The sequence below is a fragment of the Trachypithecus francoisi genome, unplaced genomic scaffold (assembly GCF_009764315.1).
Source record: "Trachypithecus francoisi isolate TF-2019V2 unplaced genomic scaffold, Tfra_2.0 Lachesis_group13, whole genome shotgun sequence".
Lineage (NCBI taxonomy): Eukaryota > Metazoa > Chordata > Mammalia > Primates > Cercopithecidae > Trachypithecus > Trachypithecus francoisi.
The window spans coordinates 51,359,326-51,387,206 of NW_022681458.1; the positions used below are offsets into that span (position 1 = coordinate 51,359,326).

The window sequence follows — 27,881 nt, forward strand, 5'->3', positions numbered from 1 at the left end:
AAAAATGATAAAGGGGATATCACCACCGACCCCACAGAAATACAAACAACCATCAGAGAATACTACAAATGCCTCTACGCAAATCAACTAGAAAATCTAGAAGAAATGGATAATTTCCTGGACACTTACACTCTCCCAAGACTAAACCAGGAAGAAGTTGAATCCCTGAATAGACCAATAGCAGGCTCTGAAATTGAGGCAACAATTAATAGCCTACCCACCAAAAAAAGTCCAGGACCAGATGGATTCACAGCTGAATTCTACCAGAGGTACAAGGAGGAGCTGGTACCATTCCTTCTGAAACTATTTCAATCAATAGAAAAAGAGGGAATCCTCCCTAACTCTTTTTATGAGGCCAACATCATCCTGATACCAAAGCCTGGCAGAGATACAACAAAAAAGAGAATTTTAGACCAATATCCCTGATGAACATCGATGCAAAAATCCTCAATAAAATACTGGCAAACCGGATTCAGCAGCACATCAAAAAGCTTATCCACCATGATCAAGTGGGCTTCATCCCTGGGATGCAAGGCTGGTTCAACATTCGCAAATCAATAAACGTAATCCAGCATATAAACAGAACCAAAGACAAGAACCACATAATTATCTCAATAGATGCAGAAAAGGCTTTTGACAAAATTGAACAGCCCTTTATGCTAAAAACGCTCAATAAATTTGGTATTGATGGAACGTACCTCAAAATAATAAGAGCTATTTATGACAAACCACAGCCAATATCATACTGAATGGGCACAAACTGGAAAAATTCCCTTTGAAAACTGGCACAAGACAGGGATGCCCTCTCTCACCACTCCTATTCAACATAGTGTTGGAAGTTCTGGCTAGGGCAATCAGGCAAGAGAAAGAAATCAAGGGTATCCAGTTAGGAAAAGAAGAAGTCAAAGTGTCCCTGTTTGCAGATGACATGATTGTATTTAGAAAACCCCATCGTCTCAGCCCAAAATCTCCTTAAGCTGATAAGCAACTTCAGCAAAGTCTCAGGATACAAAATAATGTGCAAAAATCCCAAGCATTCTTATACACCAGTAACAGACAAACAGAGAGCCAAATCATGAATGAACTTCCATTCACAATTGCTTCAAAGAGAATAAAATACCTAGGAATCCAGCTTACAAGGGATGTAAAGGACCTCTTCAAGGAGAACTACAAACCACTGCTCAGTGAAATCAAAGAGGACACAAACAAATGGAAGAACATACCATGCTCATGGATAGGAAGAATCAATATCGTGAAAATGGCCATACTGCCCAAGGTGATTTATAGATTCAATGCCATCCCCATCAAGCTACCAATGACTTTCTTCACAGAATTGGAAAAAACGGCTTTAAAGTTCATATGGAACCAAAAAAGAGCCCGCATTGCCAAGACAATCCTAAGTCAAAAGGACAAAGCTGGAGGCGTCACGCTACCTGACTTCAAACTATACTACAAGGCTACAGTAACCAAAACAGCATGGTACTGGTACCACAACAGAGATATAGACCAATGGAACAGAACAGAGTCCTCAGAAATAATACCACACATCTACAGCCATCTGATCTTTGACAAACCTGAGAGAAACAAGAAATGGGGAAAGGATTCCCTATTTAATAAATGGTGCTGGGAAAATTGGCTAGCCATAAGTAGAAAGCTGAAACTGGATCCTTTCCTTACCCCTTATACGAAAATTAATTCAAGATGGATTAGAGACTTAAATGTTAGACCTAATACCATAAAAACCCTAGAAGAAAATCTAGGTAGTACCATTCAGGACATAGGCATGGGCAAGGACTTCATGTCTAAAACAAAAAGCAACGGCAGCAAAAGCAAAAATTGACACATGGGATCTAATTAAACTAAAGAGCTTTTGCACAGCAAAAGAAACTACCATCAGAGTGAACAGGCAACCTACAGAATGGGAAAAAATTTTTGCAACCTACTCATCTGACAAAGGGCTAATATCCAGAATCTACAAAGAACTCAAACAAAATACAAGAAAAAAATAACAATCCCATCAAAAAGTGGGGAAAGGATATGAACAGACATTTCTCAAAAGAAGACATCCATACAGCAACAGACACATGAAAAAATGCTCATCATCACTGGCCATCAGAGAAATGCAAATCAAAACCACAATGAGATACCATCTCACACCAGTTAGAATGGCAATCATTAAGAAGTCAGGAAACAACAGGTGTTGGAGAGGATGTGGAGAAATAGGAACACTTTTACACTGTTGGTGGGATTGTAAACTAGTTCAACCATTATGGAAAACAGTATGGCGATTCCTCAAGGATCTAGAACTAAATGTACCATATGACCCAGCCATCCCACTACTGGGTATATACCCAAAGGATTATAAATTACTCTACTACAAAGACACATGCACACGTATGTTTATTGCGGCACTATTCACAATAGCAAAGACTTGGAATCAACCCAAATGTCCATCAGTGACAGACTGGATTAAGAAAATGTGGCACATATACACCATGGAATACTATGCAGCCATCAAAAAGGATGAGTTTGCGTCCTTTGTAGGGACATGGATGCAGCTGGAAACCATCATTCTTAGCAAACTATCACAAGAAGAGAAAACCAAACACCGCATGTTCTCACTCATAGGTGGGAACTGAACAATGAGATCACTTGGACTCGGGAAGGGGAACATCACACACTGGGGCCTATCATGGGGAGGGGGGAGGAGGGAGGGATTGCATTGGGGAGTTATACATGATATAAACGTCATGCACATGTACCCTAGAACTTAAAGTATAATAAAAAAATAAAAATAAAAATAAAGAAAAACAAAAAAAAACCAGGTTACAAAGCAGTGCGCTCTCATTTCTGTTGCAATACATCGTATGGGTCATGTACACACATACATGCAGAAGGAAAATGTTATAATATTTAGCAAAGCATAGCTGTGGTTTTCTCCAGTGGTGGGACTAAGAGGGTTCTTATTTTTGTTTATTTTCCAGAAAATATGTATTATTTATTAAAAAGAAATTCATTAGTAAATGCAAGGTTCTATACTGAAGTGTATATTTCTAGGTATTAGAATTGTGATTTTTATTTTCTTATTTGATTTTCTGTATTTTAAAGATTTCCTGCAATGAACATTTTATCAATATTGTAATCATGACAAGGAGGGAAAAAATCCAAGATGTTTACCTGAATTCAAGGTGCTAGTACAATGATAGTGGTGAGGCGTAAAAGGCATGCTATTCTATGACCGGGAAAGCCACAGATGCAACTATTTTGCAATTATCTTGGCTGTGACCTTTCTTACCTTGTTCTCCATATTCTGTTTTATAACTTCCTGTACCAGTACATCAGCCAGCGTCTTGAAGTCAACTGCAAACTTCTTGTTCTTTTCTTCCTCTTTCTTTTCTTCGATCAACAGCTGGAAGAGGGCTTCCTGCTGCCTGCATGCCCGGGCAATGTTAGCAGCCTTCTCAGAGACACAGAGCAATTCCCGGAGGATATCTGACATTTCTGAACCTTGCTTTTCAGTTGCAGCTGCTGGTGGAATTGGCACCCACCCTCTGGGCCGTCAGCTGGAAAAATACAAGAATGTGAAAGAGAAAGCAGTTCAGAGAGTGATGTCAGGGTGCCTCTGGCACTACCAACAACCCATCTGGCATTCAACCTGGTCAGCCTGGTGAACAGCTAGTCTGTATCATCTTCACATCCTCAGTGTGGAAGACTCTAGATATAATCTAAAATTTGAAGCTTATTGTTTTAAATCTTGAAAAGAAATTTACACTCTCAAAAATATACCAAAAATTAAATTCTCAGTGACAGAAAAATCTTTGAATGAAAATCTAAATTCCTAGAGAGACAGGCAGATGGACACACAAGCCCAATGCTAAAGGCAAGCCAAATTCTTGTAATGACCTTAGAATGATTACATAGGCTTAGCAGCAGTGTTGAAGTAGTGCTTTCTTTCACCCTGTGGGAAGAAGGGAGAAGAAATGGATGAGGACTTACACTGTCAGTTCCAGGGCAACTTTCTTTCTTTCTTTCTTTTCTTTTCTGAGATGGAGTCTTGCTCTGTCGCCCAGGCTGGAGTGCAGTGGTGCAACCTTAGCTCACTGCAAGCTCCACCTCCGGGGTGCACACCATTCTCCTGCCTCAGCCTCCCCAGCAGCTGAGACCACAGGTGCCTGCCACCACACCGGGCTAATTCTTTGTATTTTTAGTAGAGATGGGGTTTCACCTTGTTATCCAGGGCAACTTTCTTTTTCTTTTCTTTTTTTTTTTTTTGAGATGGAGTCTGGCTCTGTCGCCCAGGCTGGAGTGCAGCGGTACGCTCTCGGCTCAGTCCGAGCTCCACCTCTCGGGTTCACACTATTCTCATCCTCAGCCTCCCGAGTAGCTGAGACTACAGGTGCCCACCACCACACCCAGCTAATTTTTTGTATTTTTAGTAGAGATGGGTTTCACCGTGTTAGCCAGGATGGTCTCGATCTCCTGACCTCATAATCCGCCCGCCTCAGCTTCCCAAAGTGCTGGGATTACAGGCATGAGCCACCATGCCCGGCCTGTCCAGGGCAACTTTCTAAAGTAGTAAGTACCAGACCAGCTAGCACCTTTTTTGTTGTTTTTGAGACAGGGTCTCACTCTGTCACCCAGGCTGGAGTGCAATGGTGTGAACACAGCTCAGTGCAGCCTTGACCTCCTGGGCTCAAGTCATTTTCCCACCTCAGCCTCCTGAGTAGCTAGGACTACAGGTGCATGCCACCACGCCAGGCTAATTTTTGTGTTTTTTGTGGAGATGGAGTTTTACCATGCTGGCCAGGCTAATCTCAAACTCTTGGGCTCAAGTGATCCTCCTACCTCAGCCTCCCAAAGTGCTGGGACTACAGGTATAAGCCACTGCGCCCAGCCTCAGATCAGCAAGCACTGTGTGTCCTGCAAGACCCTGAGGTCATTCTTCGGCTGGTAGCACAAGCCATCTCATTGCCAACTCCCTTACATCTCGTTAAAAAAAAGGCCCACTATCTATGCTGCTCCTTTACCCAGTAAAAGGTTGAATAATGAGGTGAAACATGCAATTTGTTGACACTTGAAAAGTTCTGGCTTCTAGGAGTGTTGTGCAATCAGACCTTGATTATATCTGTTAGGGATTTCTTGCAATTAGGAGAGAAACAGTTCTCATTTTTAATAGCAGCTACCTCTTACTGAAAAAGCTTGAAAAATTCCTATCTCATGAGAATTACTGTGAGTATTATCAACCCCGTTTTACAGTTAAGCTGAAGCATAGCAAGGTTAAGTAACTTCAGGGTTACGGAAGGCTAAACTGCAAGGCTTGGCATTGCTCCTACACACAAGCCCAGGCTCTTTATTATCATAATACAGTTTCCTTCATTAAAAGAAATTCCCTTAATAGGCCAGGTATGGTGGCTTACGCCTGTAATCCCAGCATTTTGGAAGGCCGAGGCAGGTGGATCACTTGAGGTCAGGAGTTCAAGACCAGCCTGGCTAACATGGTGAAACCCCGTCTCTACTAAAAATATAAAAATTAGCCGGGACTGGGCACAGTGGCTCATGCCTATAATCCCAGCACTTTGGGAGGCTGAGGCGGGTGGATCACCTGAGGTCAGGAATTCAAAACCAGCCTGGCCAACATGGTGAATCTCTACTAAAAAAAATACAAAAAGTAGCCGGATGTGGTGGCCCACACCTGTAGTCTCAGCTACTCGGGATGCTGAGGAAGAGAATCGCTTAAACCTGGGAGGCGGAGGTTGCATTGAGCCGAGGTTGCACCACTGCACTCCAGCCTGGGTGACTGAGCAAGACTCTGTCTCAAAAGAAAAAAATTCCCTTAATGGACTCTGGGAGGCTGAGAATTAGTACAACTCTGAAGATGTGGATGCAGTGGGAGTAAGATGTAATTTGTAATAGTCTTAAACAATTTTGTTAAAAAATATGTTCTCTCCTTAAGATTATAGGTCAACCAGTATGAGAAAATATGTCCAGTCTCAGTAGTAATAAAAATAAAAGGGCACAAAAGCAATGAGATATCCTCTTTCACTATTGCATACGTTTTAAAGTTTACATTCCCTCTTGGTGATGTGGTGAAACAGGTGCTGATGCTCTGCTAATAGGCATGCAAACAAGTTAGGTTTCCAGAGGGCAATCTGACAAAAATGTGTCAAGATCCCTATAGATGTCACTGCCTTTAGTCAGTAACTCCAGTTTTTCCTCAATTTGTGTTAAGGCAATCAGGGTTGAGTTAAAATATTTCTGCACAAGGAGGATTAATATTACAACAAGTTGAAAATAATCTTAAATATTGGTAAAACAAAATAATATACAGTCGGTAAAATCATGTTTTTGAAGAATATTTAATAATGTGGAAATATGCCAATGCACTAATGTTAAGTGGAAAAACTACCTATGACCATAAATAATTTGAGAGTATGTTATCCATTTGTATTTATACACATACACAGAGAAAAAGAGCTTGATAGAAAGATTAGTAGGTGATGTTTTAATGGTAGTTATGACTGAGTAATGGAATTATGGATGTTTTTAAATTATGCTTTTCTATAATTTTCAAATACTCTACAGTAAATACACAGTGCTTTTATAACAATAAATTACATTTTTTAAGTGTTTTGGGGCAATTAAGTATGAAGGTATAAGAATGTCTCAGCTCCTCGAGGCAAATGTCTAAATAAAACAAGACTGTGGTAATAATGCAAAAAGCTTTCAGGTGATAGAAAGGAGCTAGTGACAACTCAAACAAAAGCACCTGCCCACTTAAATCCCTTTTATTTCAGGAATGAATGCTTTGTAGGAAGATTTACTTTAGTTGACTTGAATCTAAATATTAGGAAAAACAGCTGCATTAATAAAGCTGAGGCACGTTGCCTTAGAAATAATTGATGGTATATATGACATATATATGCCACAAATTATAAGTTACATATAATATACAATCACAAATATACATACATATCTCAGTATAATACATGGCCACAAAAGCATACATTCAGTAACCTTAATTTTTATTTCTTAGTAAATGTTCTGTGGTTACAAGGCAGAAGAATCAATGAATCAACAGTCTCTATACAGCTTTTTATCAGCAGCATGAAGATCTCAAGGAGTCCAATTTGAAAGCTTTCAAGATACACAATATCAGCAGTGTTTATTTTATTCAAGTGTTAAAATCAATTTTTTTTCTTAAAAGAAACTGTATTAACTACACTATTGAATAATCAAGAAACACTCCTTATAACATCCTAAGAACACTCAGGCAAGCTACTCACCCTGGCTACAAGCTCCAGAAATCACCACCACTCCCTTCTCTCACGCAGAAGGCTTGTCAATTTAACCCTGGTGAGTTTCAGCACAAGTGCTGCAGTCATCTGGAGTTTGCCCTCTTTGGGCCCAACCTTTATTTCCTCAGTAATGACCACTCTCACCTGACCTGAGCAGCTGCTGCTTAGCCAGCACAGCAACTTGACCAATGGGAAAGAACTACTGGCTATTCACTGCAGCCCTGTAATGAACAGGTCTACAGATTTTTAGGAATTCCTCATAACACAATAATCAGGTTTTTCAGTTCCAAGGTTATCCCAGAGTTCACTGTTCATTTTGGCCCTAGGCAACACTGTCATATTTTGTCAAGTTCCAGGTTGAACTGCCCAGTTTCAGATTGAAACCACTTTCTCCAGCTAAGCTAATGAACCCAGCATTTGTTCAGGGCCTTTCTCCAAGGCCCTGGCTCTCCATATATCCTCAACTCAGTTCACACAGGCAGGCCACAAGCCTGAGGGGAGCATTGCACAATTCATCCTCAGCTTGAATGGCTCAACTTGAAATAGTTTGTCTATGGAGAAACTGAAGGCTACATCTAATGCAGAATTTCTTCTTCCATTTGATCAATACATTTTATTAAAACGCGTGGAAATTATCTTTCAGATGATTTTTTAAATTTTTTATTTATTTTTTCAACTTTTATGATAAGTTCAGGGGTACATGTGCAGGTTTGTCATATAGCTAAACCCATGTCACGGGGTTTGTTGTACAGATTATTTCATCACTAATGGGTACTAGGCTTGATACCTGAGTGATGAAGTAGATGATTTTTTTAAAAGTAAGTTTACATACTCATTATTCACCTAAGACCGTTTTATTTCAACATTATACTTTAAATAAAAATTATTATAGACTTATGATTAGTAAGTTCTGGCATTTACCATAATTTAATAGCCTTGACTATAGAAGAATTCCTTTTGATTAGTATTTCTCAATGGATGTTCTGAGAATTACTTGTATCAGAAATACCCAAGATGGCCTTCTAAAAAAACAGATTGCTGGACTCTACCCCAGCTTAGTGAATCAGAATCTCTGGAGACAAGGCCTAGGAATCTATTTTTGTCAGCATCCTGTATAACTCTAAACACTGAGATTTAATAGCTCCAGTTCTCCAGGTTGCTTATTTTTCTTTACCTCTACACTGGCAATTTTGGTGGCAGCTGGCACCTGCTGGCAGGTATCTTGGTGAAACAGTATAGGTACAATGGTTTTGCTATTTGTTATTCTTGTGCAAAGATAGGTTAAAATTGAAATAGCTAACATTTACTAGGTGCTTACTATATGCCAGGCATCCTTCTAGGCACCTTACATGTATTAACTCATTTAATTCTTATATAACCTTAGGAAGTATGTACTATTATTGCCATTTTACAGATGAAGAAAGTGAGGCACAAGGAGATTGTTTCCTGAAAATCACAGAGCTAGGAAGTTGTGGGACAAGATTCAAACCTAGGCAAGCTGGCAGAAGCCCATACTGTTGACCAGTATCTAGCCAATGAAATCTTTTCATCAATTGTTAGCTATTAAAATAAGGGAAAATCAGTAATTGTTGGATAATAATCACAAATACATTAGTATTATAAGGTACATTATATAGCAAAAAAAAAAAAAACAAAAAACAAAAAAAAACTACACACACACACATACCCCTAGTTGATATCTGTCACTAGGTTTGATCATTATATGTCACTATTTGACTTCCCTTTTACTCCCAGAAAAACCTTTTCTCCAGCTGATCTTCAGCCTCTGTTAAAGACCCTTCTGGGTAGTAAAAGCTCATCTATTACATTCCACTGATGTCTCCCTTAACTGTCATGGCATTGATGGCAGGGGAGATGCCCAATATCTAATTCTTCTGGTGTTAGTTTGTTAAGACTGGGTAGCTTAACAATAAAATCATACTTTCTCACAGTTCTAGGGGCTGGAAGTCCAAGAGCAAGGTGTCAGCAGGAATGGTTTCTCCTGAGGCTTTGCTCCTTGGCTCGCAGATGGCCCCTCTCACTGTGGCCTCACCTGGCCTTTCCACTGTAGGTGTTAATCTCTGGTATGTCTCCCTTTTCTTACAAAGACGCCAGTCAGACTGGATTAGGATCCGCCTGTATGACCTCACATAAACTTTAAAAGTCCTATCTGCAAGTACAGTCCCATTCTGAGGTACTAGGGGTTAGGGCTTCAACATGTGAATTTTGAAGGAACATAATTTAGCCCCTAACACCTCTCCTGAAAGAGAGGCCTTGGTTACCTTAGCAACCCAATCTATTAGCTGACACAATCTATTCCTTTGTCTTTTGTTTTCTGGCCAAAAGTGAAAATGGGATAGTGTTTTCTTCCCCATTTATGTGGTCAATAAGAAACATCTGTGAGGCAGTCGTTCCCACTAAGAGCTACTCACTTTAACGGCCAAGTAATTAATATTGCAGTGAGCACTGAATCTCTCATAAGCCTTGTTTTGTAACAATCCATTTCAAGTCACATTTCAGCAAAATAGGCTTAAAGAAGTTTCATTACTCCCATCTCAAACCAAATGTTTATATCTATATGTTTAACATAAAATTGTGTCATGATGTCAGACAGAATTAGGGTCTCTTTTGCTTTTGTAGGATTGTCTAGTCCAGTTGGAGAACTACTGAAGGAATTGAAGTATGTCAGAAGGAAAAAAGGTTGTTAAGACTTTTCTTGGGAACCCAAACCTCTCTACAAAGATAAATCTCGAATTTCTAGCCATTATCAGAACATCAGAGGTTTAAAAATCCTATCTGAATAATTTAGACATATTTCAGATGGGATAAACTATATAGTGGAAAACACACAGGCTTTGGAATCAGAAACACCTGGGTTCAAAATCTAACTCTGCCACTAACTAGCTGTGTGGCATCAGGTATTTTCTTACCCTCTCTGAGACACTCTCTTCATCTTTATTTTTTTTTTTTTTTTTTTTTTTTTTTTTTTTTTTGAGACGGAGTCTTGCTCTGTCGCCCGGTCTGGAGTGCAGTGGCCGGATCTCAGCTCACTGCAAGCTCCGCCTCCCGGGTTCACGCCATTCTCCTGCCTCAGCCTCCCGAGTAGCTGGGACCACAGGCGCCCGCCACCTCGCCCGGCTAGTTTTTTGTATTTTTAGTAGAGACGGGGTTTCACCGTGTTAGCCAGGAAGGTCTCGATCTCCTGACCTCGTGATCCACCCGTCTCGGCCTCCCAAAGTGCTGGGATTACAGGCTTGAGCCACCGCGCCCGGCCTTCATCTTTAACATAAAGATTAATAGTTACCGTGCAGTGATGTTGTGAAGATCAAATGAGATATTTCTGGAAAAATATCACAGAGCACAGAGCTTTACACAAGGCAGATAATAAATGATAGCTATGACTATGAAATACAACCTCACAGAAACCACAATCACATGTCTTAACTTGAGAAAGTAAGAGGGTGGCAAGTTTATGTGGGTCACTGAAACCTTTTCTTGAAACTTACTACTCCATTAAATCCAAAGCCTGGGAACTACTTGTAATTCTCTGAGTAACCCAAATAAAGTTCCTTTATGTCGGTCAGATCTGATTGCTTCAGTTTCTGGGCATCTGGGTGGAAACTCAGGCTCCTAGAGGCTGAGACTACTCTGGCTTCATGGTAGACAATCTGTGACTGGCTGGGGAGAGCCGTTTTTCTGTCAAGGGAGATATTTTGTGAGGATTATGGGGCCCGGAGTGCTCCTTCTCATGTGAAGAGCCTGATTGTAGCAGAAGCTGGCTGTGCCCTTTTGTTGTCCACAGTGACAGAAGGGTGACGACATAGATAAGGGCCTGCCACAAAACAGAACTGCTCTCTAATCAATAGGCAAGGGAGTCAAAGCACTTCTGTTGACATTTCCCTCTTCCGGCAGATAATTCAACACTTTACAGAGTCCACGTTTTTGCCCATTGCATATTGACTCCACCCTACCCCCACGGTTCACATCCTGAATTCTGCCTCTCACTCATCTTCTGAGGAATGGCAATTTGAAGCTATTGTGTGGTGGCCCTGCCTGACAGCTATTGCTGCTAGGGGAAAGGGCCAAGCTTCCATTAAATATCTGGGTGTTTTACAAGGTGTTTCTCATGACCTTTTCCAAGGGGGTACAGCTGTCCAGAAGTCTGTGTAGGTGGCCACATGATGGCAATGGCCAAGGTTCTATACAGATCACACTGCTGTTGTAGGGGAAACATAAACTTCATCCCACCTCTCCTTTGCTCCATACTTAAGGGCTGCCTTGGGGAGTACTTTTAAAGATTGGAGGCTGTTTGTGCAGAAGGGACAGGGGAATGGAAGTGGGCCCACACTAAATATGGAGTGGGGCTCGCTGTGTTGTGCCACTTGCTAATGGTAGCCTCCCCTGAGATTCCTGTGACGCCAGAGGGAAACTGTACTAAAAACTACAAGCCTTACTAGAGATTTGCAATACTGCCTTTTAGCTCATTGGAAACTAAATTGTTTTCCCAGTGTATAAGCCTTGTTCAACTTTCAGATATTTGACTGTCAAACATTTCTCAGGATCCAATAAATATTACAGTTTGGGACTACCTGTACTTTCTGGGTCTTATTTCATGTTGATCTGGGTGATGTTGCTATCATTACCTCATGGGCTCTGATTAAGTTTAGCCTTTTAGTAGCTGATTTTGCACTATCCATTTGCTCTCCTGCTCTGGGAAGATTGTAAATTTGCACATGCTGCTCCCTCTGGTTGACTTGCTCTTCTTCCTGCTTTCTCTACCTAATGCTCACTCACCTTCTCAGAATCAGTTCAAGGGCAAGAAGCTTGAATAGGCACTTCATAAAAGAGGATATCCAAATGGCCAATAAACATACAGAAACACAGTCTACCATATTAGTCATCAGGAAGATGCAACTTAAAATCTCAACAGGGTGCCACTATGTATCCAATGGAATAGCTAAAATAAAAAAGACTGAAATTTTCAAGTTTTGCTAAGGGTATGGAGCAACAGAAACTCTTATGAACTGCGGGCATGAATGAAATTGGTATAATCATTTTGGAAAACTATTTGTAATTTGTTGACTATAAGTATAATGTATGATCCAGCAATTTAATTTCCCTTGTAGATATTTACCCAACAAAATTCATGCAGGTATGGATTAAAAGACACGTACTTATGAGCAGCATTATTTGTAATAATCTAACATTGGTAATAACCCAAAGAACCATCAATAGTAAAATGGAATAAACTGCAGCATATTCATGTAGCGAAATGCTATACAGCAGTGAAAATGAACTGTGACAATAGGCAACATGGACGCATCTCACAAAAACATGCTGTCAAGTGAAAGAAGTCAGGCACAAAAGATATATGGTTGTGCCATTTAATTTATTTAAAGTTCAAAAACAGGCAAAATGAACCTATAGTGTTGGAAGTCACAATGGTGGTGATCTTGGAGAAGAAGGCGGGGTTACTGATGGCGGCACTGGTAATGTTCTGGATATGAGTGATGGTTACATGGGTGGGTTGACTTTGTGTTAATTCATTAGGCTATCTGCTGAGATTCCTAATGTTTATGTGTATATTTCTAATTCAATAAAAAGGTTTGTTTTTAAAAAATGTATGTGTAAAAGGAGGAGAATCATTTCAACTGTTGGCTCCTTCAGGAGACATTCTGACTCCTCTTCCATCTTAGGCATCTAGGCCATGGGGGAATGGAGATGGGCCAAATCTATATCCCAGCTTTCCAACACTCAATTCATTGGTTTACTTGTCTATGCTCTGTCTGATAAGAGATTTAAATGCATGTGGTGTCTTGGGACTCGTAGTGCATAACTCAGAGGTGTTCAAGAAATGTTGGCTGATGAATTTTCCCTTAACCTTGTAAATACAGAATTCATCCTTGTCACACTGTTTATTGTACTTGTATTTTATCAGCATTAGGCACACAGGCCCATATTTGTATAAAAGTCTACATATATTCCATATTCATTTACAAGAACAAACCAAGGCTGTATTTGAGTAACTAGCAACTGAACTACATTTTTGGAGCACCAAATCAGAATCTAAAATTATGCCCTTTCATCTAGAGGTGACCTATCTTTAACAAGATTAATTTAATTAAATCACTCAAAATAGTAAGTTAAATTTGCTTTTGTAAGAAAATATATTAAATATGGAATATGTGAATCTTTTATTTAACCCTAACATTTCTCTCTCTTTCCTCCCTAACCTTCAAACTTCAATTCCACCTCAAATGATGATGACATACACATCACTCTAAACTGGTCAGTCTACGCTTGCTCTATTGTGAGGCTACCAATGGACCATATTAGCCTACATTTTTGCTCACTGAAGCTGCTTAAAGCAATAGACTACAAAGATGTCCCTTGTTCTCAAATGTTGTCCTAATAGCTTGTATATGGAAGCCTGTGCTAAAGCCGTGTTTTCCAAATCAGTTAAGATTAAGAATTAATTAAGACACATTAAAAATAGAGACTTTTAGAAAGGGGAATATCAGCTGATTTTTATCCAACAATTTAAGGAAAGAGCAGGTGCAACAGTCAGCTCTACCCTCACTGGTTACTTAAGAACAGAACAGGGAGCCTTGTTCCACTAAGAGTCAACTTATATTGCCTTTTGGTAAAGTAAATTAAATGCTCGAAAAAAATAGTTGATCTACATAATAAGTATTCTATAGTAACATAACAGTTGTATAAAGGATGAATTTCGGATACTTCTCAGAACTCATCTGAAAATTGTGAAAAAGTATTCCATTTAGAAATACTTTAAAATTTGTCCGGGCATGGTGGCTCATGCCTGTAATCCCAGCACTTTGGGAGGCTGAGGCGGGTGGATCACCTGAGGTCAGGAGTTCAAGGCCAGCCTGGCCAACATGGCAAAATCCCATCTCTGCTAAAAATAGAAAAACTAGCCAGGCATGGTGGTGCATGCCTATAATCCCAACTACTCAGGAGGCTGAGGCAGGAGAATCGTGTGAGCCTGGGAGGCAGAGGTTGCAGTGAACCAAGATCACACCACTATACTCCAGCCTGGGTGACAAAGTGAACTGTCTCAAAAAAAGAAAAAGTTTGATAGTGACCTTATTTTTTAGACTCCCTTATGCATAGTTGGAAGTATTTTCATCAAGGAGAAATTTTGTTCAGTTAGATATTTTTCTATCTGCTGTGTTCCAACTACAGTATATGCTTAAGCTTTTGTATGCTGAGAGATTTTTCTAGAACCCTGGTGTCACAAATGAAACCTGAAATCGGATAGTATATAAATAGAAGCAGATTCAGTGTAACTATCTTAACTATCAGAAAGAATAATTTTTTATTTTTTATTTTTTTTTTGAGACGGGGTCTTGCTCTGCCCCCAGGCTGGAGTGCTGTGGCGCAATCTTGGCTCATTGCAAGCTCTGGTTCCTGGGTTCACACCATTCTCCTGCCTCAGCCTCCCAAGAAGCTGGGACTACAGGCACCTGCCACCACGCCCGGCTAATTTTTTGTATTTTTTAGTAGAGACAGGGTTTCACCATGTTAGCCAGGATGGTCTCGATCTCCTGACCTCGTGATCCACCTGCCTCGGCCTCCCTAAGTGCTGGGATTACAGGCGTGAGCCACCGTGCCTGGCCTGAAAGAATAAGTTTTTTAAAAATACAAATTTGATGCATAATTCAAGACAGAAAAAAAGATCAGATGTATGGTTTGTAGCAAGAATATTTTCCAATGGAATATTATTTATAGTTTTGATCATTGCTATTCAGAATCTAGAATCTTATTAATTTATTTTTATTTTTCAGACAGGGTTTCACTTCCATCACCCAGGCTAGAGTGCAATGGTACAATCTCGGCTCACTGCAACCTCTGCCTCCCAGGCTCAAGTGATTCTCCTGCCTCAACCTCCCAAGTAGCTGGGACTGCAGGTGCATGCCACCACACCTGGCTAATTTTTGTATTTTTAGTAGAGATGGGTTTCACCATGTTAGCAAGGCTGGTCTCAAACTCCTGACCTCGGGTGATCTGCCCACCTCGGCCTCCCAAGGTGCTGGGATTATAGGCGTGAACCACCACAGCTAGCCTTAATCTTCAATCTATTTTGAATGTAACATTTTTCATTAATTAAGGAAGATTCCCAATTCAATTTATCTTTCCTTTAGAACTCATGCCATACTAATTGGAGGCACCAGCTCCTTTAACACTTACTATTTATTGTCTGGATGGGCCTGGATGGGCCTGCAGGGTATGCGGTAGAAAGAGCCTTGCTTAGGACACAGGAGAGCTGGTTCTTAGGCTCTGTTTTGCCAATCAGGTATGTAAACTCAGCCACATGATATAAGCTCTGAAGGACTTGTTTTCCCCATTTTGTAAACATAAAAAAGGAAAAGAAAAGCGGGGGCAGAGAGGTTGGACTGGATGATTTCTATGGTCTGTTCCTGTTGAAAACTTCTCTGTTTTTTATATCCACTTTCCATATAAACAAGATTGGGCAATATTATTCAGCCATAAAAAGAAAGGAAATTCTAATACATGCTACAACATGGATGAACCTTGAAGACATTATGGTACGTGAATAAGCCAGACTGAAAAGGACAAATACTCTATGATTCCACTTATATGAAGTACTCAGAATGTCAAATTCGTAGAGACAGAAAGTAGGATGGTGGTTACCAGGGCTGGGAAGAGAGGGTAGAGTCATTGTTTAATGGGTATAGAGTTTTTGTTTGGGATGATGAAAAAGTTCTGGATGTGAACAGTGCTGATAGTTGCATAACAATGTGAATGTACTTAATGCCACTGAGTTGTAATTTGAAAATGGTTAAAATGGTAAATTTGATATTGGATATCTTTTACCACAATTTTTTAAAAGAAAAATTATAAGTTCAAAGAAATGCACATTTCAAAAGCTTTTAATGTTTATCATCTACATAATAAGGGCATAATAAATATTCATTGACTTATATTTTTAAAAAACAAGTTGGGGTAGTGGTAGGAAAATTAGGTTTAAAGAAGGGCACTAGGCTATTTGTCTTTGATTTCATACAGCAACCACACCGGCGTTTTGTTTTGTTTTGTTTTGTTTTTGAGATGGAGTCTCACTCTGTTGCCCAGGCTGGAGTGCAGTGGCATGATCTTGACTCACTGCAACCTGCGCCTCCCAGGTTCAGCGATTCTCCTGCCTTAGCCCCCCTACTAGTTGGGATTACAGGCACGCGCTACCATGCCTGGCTAATTTTTGTATTTTTAGTAGAGACCAGGTTTCACCATGTTGGCCAGGCTGGTCTTGTACTCCTGACCTCAGGTGATCCACCCACCTCGGCCTCCCAAAAGTGCTGGGATTATAGGCATGAGCCACTGCGCCCGGCCTCCGTCTTCATTTTAAAAGTTGCTGATAGGCCGGGCGCGGTGGCTCAAGCCTGTAATCCCAGCACTTTGGGAGGCCGAGACGGGCGGATCACGAGGTCAGGAGATCGAGACCATCCTGGCTAACACGGTGAAACCCCGTCTCTACTAAAAATTACAAAAAACTAGCCGGGCGAGGTGGTGGGCGCCTGTAGTCCCAGCTACTCGGGAGGCTGAGGCGGGAGAATGGCGTAAACCCGGGAGGCGGAGCTTGCAGTGAGCTGAGATCCGGCCATTGCACTCCAGCCTGGGCGACAGAGCGAGACTCCGTCTCAAAAAAAAAAAAAAAAAAAAAAAATTTGCTGATAATGAAAAATGATGGCATCAACTTATTATGCTTTCCTTAAGCAATATTAAAAGAACAATTTTCTTTGGTCACTTGAATTTAATCCCTTTGATATGAATTATCACTTTCATTTGCATTGAGCAAAGCCTACCATTGTCACTTTAGAGGAAAAGGGCAAGTTTAAACATCTATTGGTAAAGTTGGCAAATACTTAAATTAATTTAAACATGGATAAATAATTTAGTATATTTTAAATATTTAGTGGTTAAAAATAAAAACAAATGAGCAAATAACACACCCTCTCCATCCCCCCCCAAAAAAGGAGGAAAAAAAGGAATGTAAAGAGGAAGAAAGAAAAGGAAAATGAATTCTGACATTTTCCATTGTGGTAACTCATCTTGTCAAATTATTTTATAGGTATTTAATATTCCATTTTGTTAATTTTCTATATATAATTGACCAAGTTTTATGGCCAAGTAAACTTTTTTTTCTTTTTTGAATGGGGTTGGGAGTCATTTTTTAAAAAGCTACAAATAAGGAGCCAGGTGTGGTGGCTCACGCCTGTAATTCCAGCACTTTGGGAGGCCAAGGTGGGTAGATCAAGAGGTCAGGAGATCGAGACCATCCTGGCTAACACGGAGAAACCCCATCTCTACTAAAAATACAAAAAATTAGCCTGGCGTGGTAGCGGGCGTCTGTAGTCCCAGCTACTTGGGAGGCTGAGGCAGGAGAATCACTTGAACCTGGGAGGCAGAGGTTGCAGTGAGCCGAGATCGAACCACTGCACTCTAGCCTGGGCGACAGAGTGAGGCTCCGTCTAAAAAAAAAAAAAAAGAAAGAAAGCTACAAATAAGATATTCAAATCTGCATGCCTGCCTTACCTGTATTTAATCAGGTACATGGAAAAGGTAACAAATAAATCTATAATATGAAAGAAATTAGGCTGGGTGTAGCAGCTCACACCTGTAATCCCAGCACTTTGGGAGGCTGAGGCAGAAGGATGTCACGAGCCCCCAGGAGTTTGAGACCAGCCTGGGCAACATAGTGGGACCCCATTTTTACAAAATTTTAAAAATTAGCTGGGATGGTGGCACGTGCCTGTAGTCCCAGATACTCGGGAGGCTGGAGTGGGAGGATTGCTTGAGCCTGAGAGGTGAAGGCTGCATGAGCCATGATCACACCACTGTACTCCAGCCTGGATGACAGAGTGTGACCTTTTCTCAAGAAAAAAAGAAAAAAAAGAAAGAGAAATTATTAGGTACAATATTTTGCTGTGGATACTAGTTACAGTAATCTGCATTAGTCATCCATTAATAAAATGCTCTTATCACATTTCAGAACTTGAATTAACATTACATACCACATAAAAAAGACAAAAATATGTTTGCTAAATTTGATCAGAAGAAAGTTGACCAGAAAAAAATATAAAAGTTTCAGATTTCCTAAATGAGTGGCATCATCATATTAATAAAATCATAGTTTCCATATTTGAACATTTTATGTACAGGAGTCCTAATAAGTTATAGCAACTATTCATTCCAACAATAGTCATTTCCCACCTGCATTTCCCAAACTCACCTTTTTTTGTTGTTGTTGATTATTTTAAAATTTTATCATTTTTGTCTATTTGAAATATCTCCTTTCTCTTAGAAATTCTAATCCAGGAAGTCTCAAGTTGCAATCTGGGAATCTTTTAAACCGCTTTTATACTCTACCTAGTCCCCCACTTGCCTACTACCCTGAGGAATTTTACAATCAGACAAGTTTGAGAAACAGTACACAACATCAATCACAGGAGATGGGAAACAGAACTTTTATTTTTTAAATTTTAACTTAATTTTTATTTTTTGAGATGAAGTCTCACTTTGTCACCCAGGCTGGAGTGCAGTGGCACGATCTGGGCTCACTGCAACCTCTGATTCCTGGGTTCCAGGGATCCTCCTGCCTCAGCCTCCTAAGTAGCTGGGACTACAGGTGCTTGCTACCACGCCTGGCTAATTTCTGTATTTTTACTAGAGACGGGGCTTCACCATGTCAGCCTAGCTGGTCTCAAACTCCTAACCTCAAGTGATCCGCCCTCCTTGGCCTCCCAAAGTGCAGGGATAACAGGCGTGAGCCACCATGCCAGCCAGAGCCTTTATGTCTAAGCTCTCAGCCAAACAAACACATTAACATAGTTTTATTAACTTCATTACAAGATTCAAAGTATCTTAACAAGAACATTCATAAGGACTCACATCTGGAAAAAGTGCTTATATATACTATCCTCACCTTTAAAAAATGAAGATGACATTTGTTTTCATTGATCACTTTATATAACATAATTACCTTTTAAGCAATTTCTGTATAACATGAAATAGAATGAGACATTTTCTAATTGTTATTAGAGACAGAATTAAAAAGTAAAATAAATATATAATAACCTCTATAACTTTTGTCTCACAGGCCTTCTAAGTCAAACAAGAAATTATCTTTTCATTTTTTTCAGGACTATAACACGTAAAGCTATAATTTAAATCTATAATAAAGTATATCATTTTAAAGGGCATTAGTGAAAGCTGCAATTTCCAAGCAAGTGGTGGTTTAGTTCAAAAGCTTGAAAAGTGGTAGCTTATTCTACACAAAAAGTACAGTGTAACTCTATGTATTTGACATAATTCTCTTCATGACTAAGAGCTAACTTCAAAAGTAGTATAAAAATCCATAAAAACTTAAAAATAAAGTAGGCTCTACATAAGAATGGAAACAAATATCTGTATTGAAAAAATGAATTATTCCATTGCCTTTATTTTTTCCCTTATGTTCTCTATTTTAAAAGGTAAGAATGAGCCGGGCGCGGTGGTTCACGCCTGTAATCCCAGCACTTTGGAAGGCCGAGGCGGAGGATCACGAGATCAGGAAATCGAGACCATCCTGGCTAACACGGTGAAACCCCGTCTCTACTAAAAATACAAAAAAAAAAAAAAAAAAATCAGCCGGGCGTGGTGGTTGATGCCTGTAGTCCCAGCTACTCAGAGGCTGAGGCAGAAGAATGGCGTGAACCTGGGAGGCAGAGCTTGCAGTGAGCCAAGATCGCACTACTGCACTCCAGCCTGGGCAACAGAGCGAGACTCCGTCTCAAAAAAAAAAAAAAAAAAGGTAAGAATGAGATCACTTAGCTAATACACCAGTCAAGAGTAGTTCAGTGGATTACTTTCATCCTTATACTATTACCAAGTTGAGCAGGGCTGATCCTTATCAACTTTTCTGGCTTCAAAGCTAGGAATCAGAGTAAAAGGGCTAAAAAATCTTTTACTCAACAGATGGGATCCACTTCAGTGGTCTGTCCATAGTTTGAATCCACTGTTCTTCTGAAGTGAACACCATCATACAGTGGGCAAATTTCTGCTTATTCAACACTTTAAAAATAGCTTTAAAACGAGAAATCTCCAAAAAACACGCCGTGGTTTCTCATAAGGGTTTTTCATAGATGCACTAAAGTAAGCGTTTCCTTTCACACTCTGCGCCTAACCGTCTACATGATAGGGCCAAACCCAGGTTAAATATTTTTTTCCAGCTACCACTCTGGACACACCAACTAATTATGCACGCCTCACAAAACCACCTTTCAAAATGCAGAGAGAATTAACAGCAAGGAAGTAAAGATTTTTCTAAATATAGTCCCATCATGTTTATTTTACACTCATCAAGTAGGTCACTGGAGGTAGCCGGCAGCTAGGGACACTCTCAGAAGCATCTCTCAAAGCCAAGGGTGAGACCAAGAGGCCACTGACAGCTGCGCCATCTACCTGTTGCAGCTGGGCCACTGCTCTGGACAACTGTCAGATCAGCTGCTTCGTCCTACAAATGCTAATGATTAGATTTTTAAAAATCGTTGTTTACCACCCTTTCTTCCCGCCCCCCATCCCCTTCGGGCCGCTCTGGCAGGGCCAAGGGCGCCGCGGGACTCGCGAGCTCCTCTCTGCGCTGGCTGCAGCGGCGATGCCGGGCATGCCTGGCCCGGCCGGGCCGGGTCCCGAGCGGCCTCGCTGCCGGGGCAGGGACCTCGCAGGCCGGCGCGCAGAGGCGAGGAGCCCTCCCGGGCCATCGACTCACCTACCTGCGGAGAGGCGACGGCGCGCGCCGCTCACCAGCCCGGGGCCCAGATCTGAGAAGGAGGGGCAGCGGCGCGGGGACCCGGTGGCGGGTGGCGTAAGGAGGAAAACGTATTACCTAAGCAGGGGATGCGGACAGAGCAGGAGGCAGCAGCCTTTCCCTCGAGAAACGGAAGCGGCGGGGGAGGAGAGCAGGAGGAGTGGGAGGAGGAGGCGCGGCCCGGGCGCGAGGTCAGGCTAGGGGCGCTGGGCGTGCGGCCGCACGCGCGGCCAGAGGACAAGGGCTGGAGAGGGCGGCGGAGGTCAAGCGAGCGAAGGCGAAGCCCGGGCGACGCGCGGTCCCGCTCGGCTCGGCACCGGATCCGAGCTCTGCCTGAGCCAGGCCTCCGCCCCCGGCTTTCCCGCGGCACCGCGGCGTGGAAACGCGCGCTGCCGCCTCGGGGCTCCCGGGACGCGCGGGCCCCCCACGCCTGCCCGAGCCGGGCGTCCGCGACGTCACAAGTGGAGCGCGATGATTCAGAGGGAGGGCCAAGAAGGGAAGGGCTCTGGAGTCCGCTCGGCCACTGCTGCTGTTTCTTTGTCGCCGCCCACGAATTCACTTTTAAATCTTCCTCCTCCATTCATCTGTACTCTCATAGGGGACTGCGGGTTTGACAGATGGGTTGGCAGCTGTGAAGATGGACTTCCTGCCAGTGGTATCCGGGTCCCACTGTTCTAATGGAAATGCCAGGTGTACTGGATGTTCCTCAAGCCACAGCACTGTCTCTGGGCCTTACCGCTTAAGGAGTGGGCCTCGGGTCACCTGGACAGGAAGCGCATCAAGGGTGGGGAACTCATCTCTCTCCAGCCTTTGATGCTGTGATACAGTGTGCCTTAAGGATGGTTTGGGTTTTGAACCGTAGATGGAGGTAGGAATGGGTGTTGGTGGGCGGGGTGGGGGTGGGGGAACAGAAACCTTAAAAAGGCAACACAAAGCTTTTAAGTAGAAGAGGCCAAGCAGTCCTGCCCAGAAGCTGATGTTTGTGAATGCACTGGGCCTTCTAAAGCGGCGCTTCGCACACCTTTTCACTTCTTGGCACAGGTAGGAAAGGATGATATTACAAGGCTCAAAATGGGGGTAAACAGAAGAGGCTGCTCCTGCAGAAGGCGAATGGGCCCTTGCACCTGGAGGACTGAGAAGACCCATACTGTGTCTGCATCCCTGTCATTCGTTTCATGGCATCCAGTTGGGAAGCTCTGCTTAAAGCTCTATCTGGCACTTTTTCTTAGCTACATTTTTCCACACTAGCTGAGACTGCCTCACTGAGTTGTCAACACTTGGTCCTCTTCAGCAGTGAGGAACCACCAAGAAACGAGGCTGAGGCAGTACTCAACTTGGCAAACTCCAGGAAATGGTGCTTAAAACGTTTGGCTTCTTGAATGGAACTCATGGTACTGCTCCTAGCCTGCCCCTGGGGTCTCCAACTTGACACAGTTTCTCCCCGCATCCTCCCACCCTTCTCTGGCTTTCACTCCCTAGCAAGTGGGCTGCTTCTACTTTCTTTCTCACATTCATTTCTTAGGTCCATTCTCAGAGCTGGTTAGGGTTACTGTTTAATTAGCCTCATAATCATATCTATGATGGCAAAATCAAGAAACAATTTAAACATGATTCTTAAAAGTAAGGAGATAAATACCAGAGACATAGAAGGTGAAAGAATTTGCCTCTAGGAAGCAGGAATTTAAATTTGGGAAAGGCAGGGTGGAGCAAGGGATATGAATCTAGTATATTTTCTTTTCTTTTTCTTTTTCTTTTTTTCTTTTTTTGAGGTAGAGTCTCTGTAGCCCAGGCTGGAGTGCAGTGGCGTGATCTTGGCTCACTGCAACCTCTGCCTCCTTGGTTCAAGAGATTCTCCCACCTCAGCCTCCCTAGTAACTGGGATTACAGGCGCCTGCCATGCCCAGCTAATTTTGTATTTTTGGTAGAGATGAAGTTTCACCATGTTGGCCAGGCTGGTCTCGAACGCCTGACCTTGGGGGATCCACCCACCTCAGTCTTCCAAAGTGCTAGCATTACAGGCATGAGCCACTGCACCTGGCAGAATCTAGTCCATTTTCCACTTTGCTACCACACATCTGGAGGGTTTCTTGCTTGCCTAAAAGCTTTCGTTGGCTCCCAATCTCTGATAATATCAAGAGCAAGTTCCTAAGCAACTCATTCAAGACCAATCACCCCTCAATATTACACCTCATTTTACTACACCACATCTAGTTTTCTGAATATGCAAACAGATTTCATACATTTGCACCTTTAAACATGTTACTGCTTTTGCCTGGGAGAGCATTCTCTTGTTGCTATAATAATAGCTAATGACACTGTGCTAAGTGCTTTCTGCGATTTATAACTGTTGATTCTTACATCAACCCTATGGTAAGTGTTGCTGTTATCTCCATTTTATAAACAAGAAAACTAATACTTAAAGAGTTTAAGAGATTTGCACAAATATGTAGTATGTAGTGAGGCTAAATTTGAACCCAGCAATCTGACTCCAAGACTAACGTAATGTTACCTATTCATCCTTCTAAAACGTTTCCCAGACACTAAATTTGAACAGAATTAAAAGATTTAAATGTTTTTAAGTATTAAAAGGGCAAGGAGAAAATACATGTGAATTGCTTTTAATCTCAAACTAAGCTTGAAACAAAGGCTGAAATTACAAAGGAAAAGTGACAGATCTGACTGTTGAACTTTTAACTTCTTTTATCTAAAAAACAAAAACAAAAAAAAACCCCATAGAATAAAATTTCAAAACAAGTAAAAATTATAAAAAATCTGCAATATACATGAAAGATAAACGTAACATTCTTATTAAAGAGGACTTAGAAAGAAAAAGTAACCTCTTAAAAATGAGCAAAATGCAAATTCGTTATCAGGAGAGAAAAATGTAAATGACCAAACATTTTTAAGAGAAGTGAAAACTTAAAACGATAACGCACCATCAAATTGAGAATAAAATAATACTCAGAGCTAGTAATTTTGGCCAGTGACCCTTGGGGTAGGATGTGTAGCAACTGAAAAAACTCATACATTACTGAGAAGGGTATAAATTGGCTCAACAATTCTGGAGAGCAATTTGACAGAATGTAGTGAAAGCCTCAAAAATGTTCACACACTTTGACTCAAAAATTACATTCCTGGAAATTTATAATACAAACATTTTCTATAAAAGGTTGGATGGCAAATACTTTGTGCTTTGAAGGCCACATCTGTCTCTGTTGCTTTTCTTCTGTGTGTGTGTTTAAAAACTGCCTTCCCTCCCCCCACCCTTGTTAGGCTGTTCTTGCATTCCTATAAAGAAATACCTGAGGCTGGTTAATTTAAATGAAAAGAGGTTTAACTGGCTCATGGTTCTGCAGGCTGTACAGGAAGCATAATGGCATCTGCTTCTGGGGAGGCCTCAGGAAGCTTGCAATCATGCTGGAAGGTGATGGGGAGCAGGTGTCTCACATGGTGGGAGCAGGAACAAGGAGTTGGAGGGAGGGGGGAGGAGCCACATAAACAATGAGATCCCTGTGAGCTCAGAGTGAGAGCACACTTATCACCAAGGAGATGGCCCAAGCCATTCAGGAGTGATCCGCCCCTATGATCCAAACACCTCCCACCAGGCTCCACCTCCAAAACTGGGGAGTCTATCTCAACATGAAATTTGAATGGGACATCCAAACTATATCACCCCTAAAATGTAAAATCTCATCACAGTACATTTGGTAATGGCCAAAAGAGAAACCAAACTAAATGTCTGAGAATAAAAATTAGTTACAACTAGATACACGGAGGCAAGTTTTTAAAAAGTGTTAAAATTTTAAAATGTTGGAGAGTGGTATCTATTGCATAAAATAGTATTTATGATTTATTAAGTGGAAAATACAGTTTACAGAATAATATGGTGTGATCCCCAAAACAACATAATCCTGTGTATGTAAGTGCATAGAAAAAAAAATCTGGAAAGATACAAACAGATATTTATAGTGGCCTAGGGCAGGGGATGGAATTGTAGATATTTGTTTTTTGTTTTATGTATGTGTTTCCCATAATGAAATGTATAGTTTATATAATTAGCAAAAATATAAGAAACTTTGCTTGGGGGACAACAAAGCACCTCATTTGTTAATTTGGGAAAATCTTTTATTACAATCTGTGTAAGTAGTTGGTTGCTCTCTCTTCTGTACTCCCTGATTACATAATGGTCTTCTGAGCACTTTTATTGAATTGCAGAATGGTTAATATCATTATTTAGTTAAGGTTTCCTCTATTATCGAACATCTGAGTTCCCAGTACAGTAGTTTCCCCTTATCTGTGGTTTTGCTTCCAAAGTTTCAGTTAGGATCGACCAAGATTTGAAAATGTTAAATGAAAAATTCCAGAAAGTCATAAAGTACTTCTTTTAAGTGAAAAGGCGAAAGTTTTTGAATTAGTAAGGAAAGAAAAAAATTCTTATGCTGAGGTCGCTAAGATCTATGATAAGAATGAACCTTCTACCTATGAAATTGTGAAGGAAAAAGAAATTCATGTTAGTTTTGCTGTTGTACCTCAAACTGCAAAAGTTATGGTCACAGTGTATAACTTTTATTAAAATATATTTGTATAACTGTTCTATCTTATTTTACTTTTCTGTTTTATTTTTAGAGACAGGGCTTCATTCTGTCACCCAGGCTGGAGTGCAATGGTGCAATCATAGCTCACCATACCTCAAACTCTTTGGCTCAAGTGATCTTCCTGCCTCAACCTCCCAAGTAGCTGGGACTGCAGGTGTTCATCACCACGCCCAGCTAATTTTTTAATTTTTTGTACAGATGGAGTCTTACTCTGTTGCCCAGGAACTCCTGGCCTCAAGTTTTCCCAGCTCTTCGGTTTTCCAAAGAGCTGGGATTACAGGCATGAGCCACTGTGCCTGGCTATTCTATTTTATTAGCAGTAATTGTTGTTAATCTCTCATTGCGCCTTATTTATATTAATAACTTAAACTTTATGATAGATAGGTACGTATAGGAAAAAAACATCGTATATATAGGGTTCATACTATTGGCAGTTTCAGATATCCATGAGGGGTCTTGGAACGTATCCCCCACAGATGAGGGGGCACTTGTATTTCACTGTTATAAGTATGTTGGTTATTCTCCACTTGTTGTCTTCTAGTGCCATCTTCTGCTCTTCTCTGCTAGACTCTGTGCCTCAGAAGGTGGAATTTTTCATAAACGATTCCAGCTGGGGTCTCATGCCAGTTGGTTTTGACGAATGGGTAACACCATCAGTAGCTTGGAGGATGGAAAAGGAAAAAAGGTTAGGATATGTCTCACCACCTCTTTTCCTGCTTCTGGCTGGGTTCTGGTGGTGGCTTTGTCCCTCAAAGGCTCTTCCTGCAAGGCAGCCCTGCTCCACTGTGCCAGCCTTCACTGGGCTCTACTGACATGATTCCCTCCCCTTATTTCTTCAGGCCCAGCTGTGCTAACTCCTGGGTACCTCCATGTTTCTTGTTGTTTCCTTTCATCCAACCCTAACCCTAACTTCTATAAATAGTTCCCTCAGTAAAATCTCTTCAGCTGAAACATCTGAGTGGAAATTTTTCCTGTTATGACAGACTAAATATATCAAAGGACACAGTTGATCATCATGGAACACAAATCTTTTATCCTTATTGCAGCAGGCCCTGGATATTTTCAGATTTCATATCCGAGCTTTTGACTATTTACAAGGTAATTATAGAGTGATTTACACATTTCCTGAAACGGGGATTTAAATTAATGCTGTGAGGCCAGTGTTTGGGATTATAACACTCTGACTACTCTCCACTTCTCCAGTAGTTTTTGAGAAGTAATGCTCCATTGCATTTTATTGAAGAAATTATATATACTGTACAGTGGTGTCCACATTTTGATGTTTTCAGTGGAATCTTTAAGAAAAAAGTTCTTATATGTAATCTAACATAAAAATTAGATAAATGCCAAATTGCTCTGGTTGAGGCAGCATTGGAGAAACCTTCTTCCTATCTTTGAAGCTGACTTTGGGATGCCTCTGCAGAACCCCAGGGCTCCTTGGAATACAGTGTGAAAACAGACATTTGGAAAATCCAAGAGTCTGGAAGATATACCTTCCTAAATATCAAGTGTCTGTTATATCTCTTTAGGTTAGATTCCTAGAATTTCAGTTGACAATATGATTTTACCTATTCAAGACACTCCTCACTGTGAAGGATGTGGTCCATCTCATTACTGCATCTGTCACCACATACACGATGCCAAAAAAACCTCTCCTGACTTCTCATCATACCTTCAATTGCATTTTCATTACTGAAAGAATGTTTTCCCACGTCTCTTGGCCATTAATATTTTCCCTTCTCCTCCACCACCTTCTGCATTTTTTTAGTCACATTTTCATGTTTGACCGTTTCTCAATTCATCAATACATAATAATTCCTTGTATTATGTTCTGATCATTATGCTAACAGTCTAAATAATGAACAATACATTATGTCTGTGCTTTCATGATGTCCACAGAGCAGCAATATTGTAGTCTTATTATTTATCTTGTTTAATCCAATTAACAATTGAATTAATCATTTGTCACAACATTTATTCACATTTGTTGCAAATACTTTTTCTTAGTTTGCCTTCTAATTTTACATGTTTTTATTATTTACAAAATTTAAAAAGTTTTTATTTAGTCAAATCTCTGGATTTTTTTATTGTTTATATGCCTAAGATTTTTTTAAACCAAAGATCAAATCAATATTCATCTATATTTCCTCAAATTTTTTTTGCTAT

At 40.9% G+C, this 27,881-nt stretch overlaps 1 protein-coding gene and 1 long non-coding RNA gene across 8 annotated transcripts in view; one reads left to right on the forward strand and one right to left on the reverse strand.

Annotated features, from left to right (window-relative positions):
• The window catches only part of LOC117094722, a 30,661-nt gene extending 13,277 nt beyond the window's left edge, over positions 1–17,384 (forward strand). The window contains exon 3 of the long non-coding RNA XR_004441658.1: positions 17,309–17,384. This is a non-coding gene — a long non-coding RNA (uncharacterized LOC117094722). The remainder of the gene's footprint in view (positions 1–17,308) is intronic.
• Positions 1–24,586, reverse strand: part of INPP1 (inositol polyphosphate-1-phosphatase) — a 38,649-nt gene extending 14,063 nt beyond the window's left edge. For 2 of the 7 annotated variants that reach the window (XM_033230850.1, XM_033230843.1), the window contains exons 1-2: positions 21,082–21,214; positions 3,296–3,563 (exon numbers count right to left, since the gene is read on the reverse strand). In XM_033230850.1, the coding sequence (XP_033086741.1) occupies positions 3,296–3,499 (204 nt within the window). In that variant the 5' untranslated portion in view covers positions 3,500–3,563; positions 21,082–21,214. Of the gene's footprint in view, positions 1–3,295; positions 3,564–3,903; positions 3,959–7,283; positions 7,928–21,081; positions 21,333–24,422 lie in introns of those variants that run through there. The other 5 variants (XM_033230846.1, XM_033230849.1, XM_033230845.1 and 2 more) reach the window with 5 other exon arrangements.
• Positions 24,587–27,881: the final 3,295 nt, after the last annotated feature.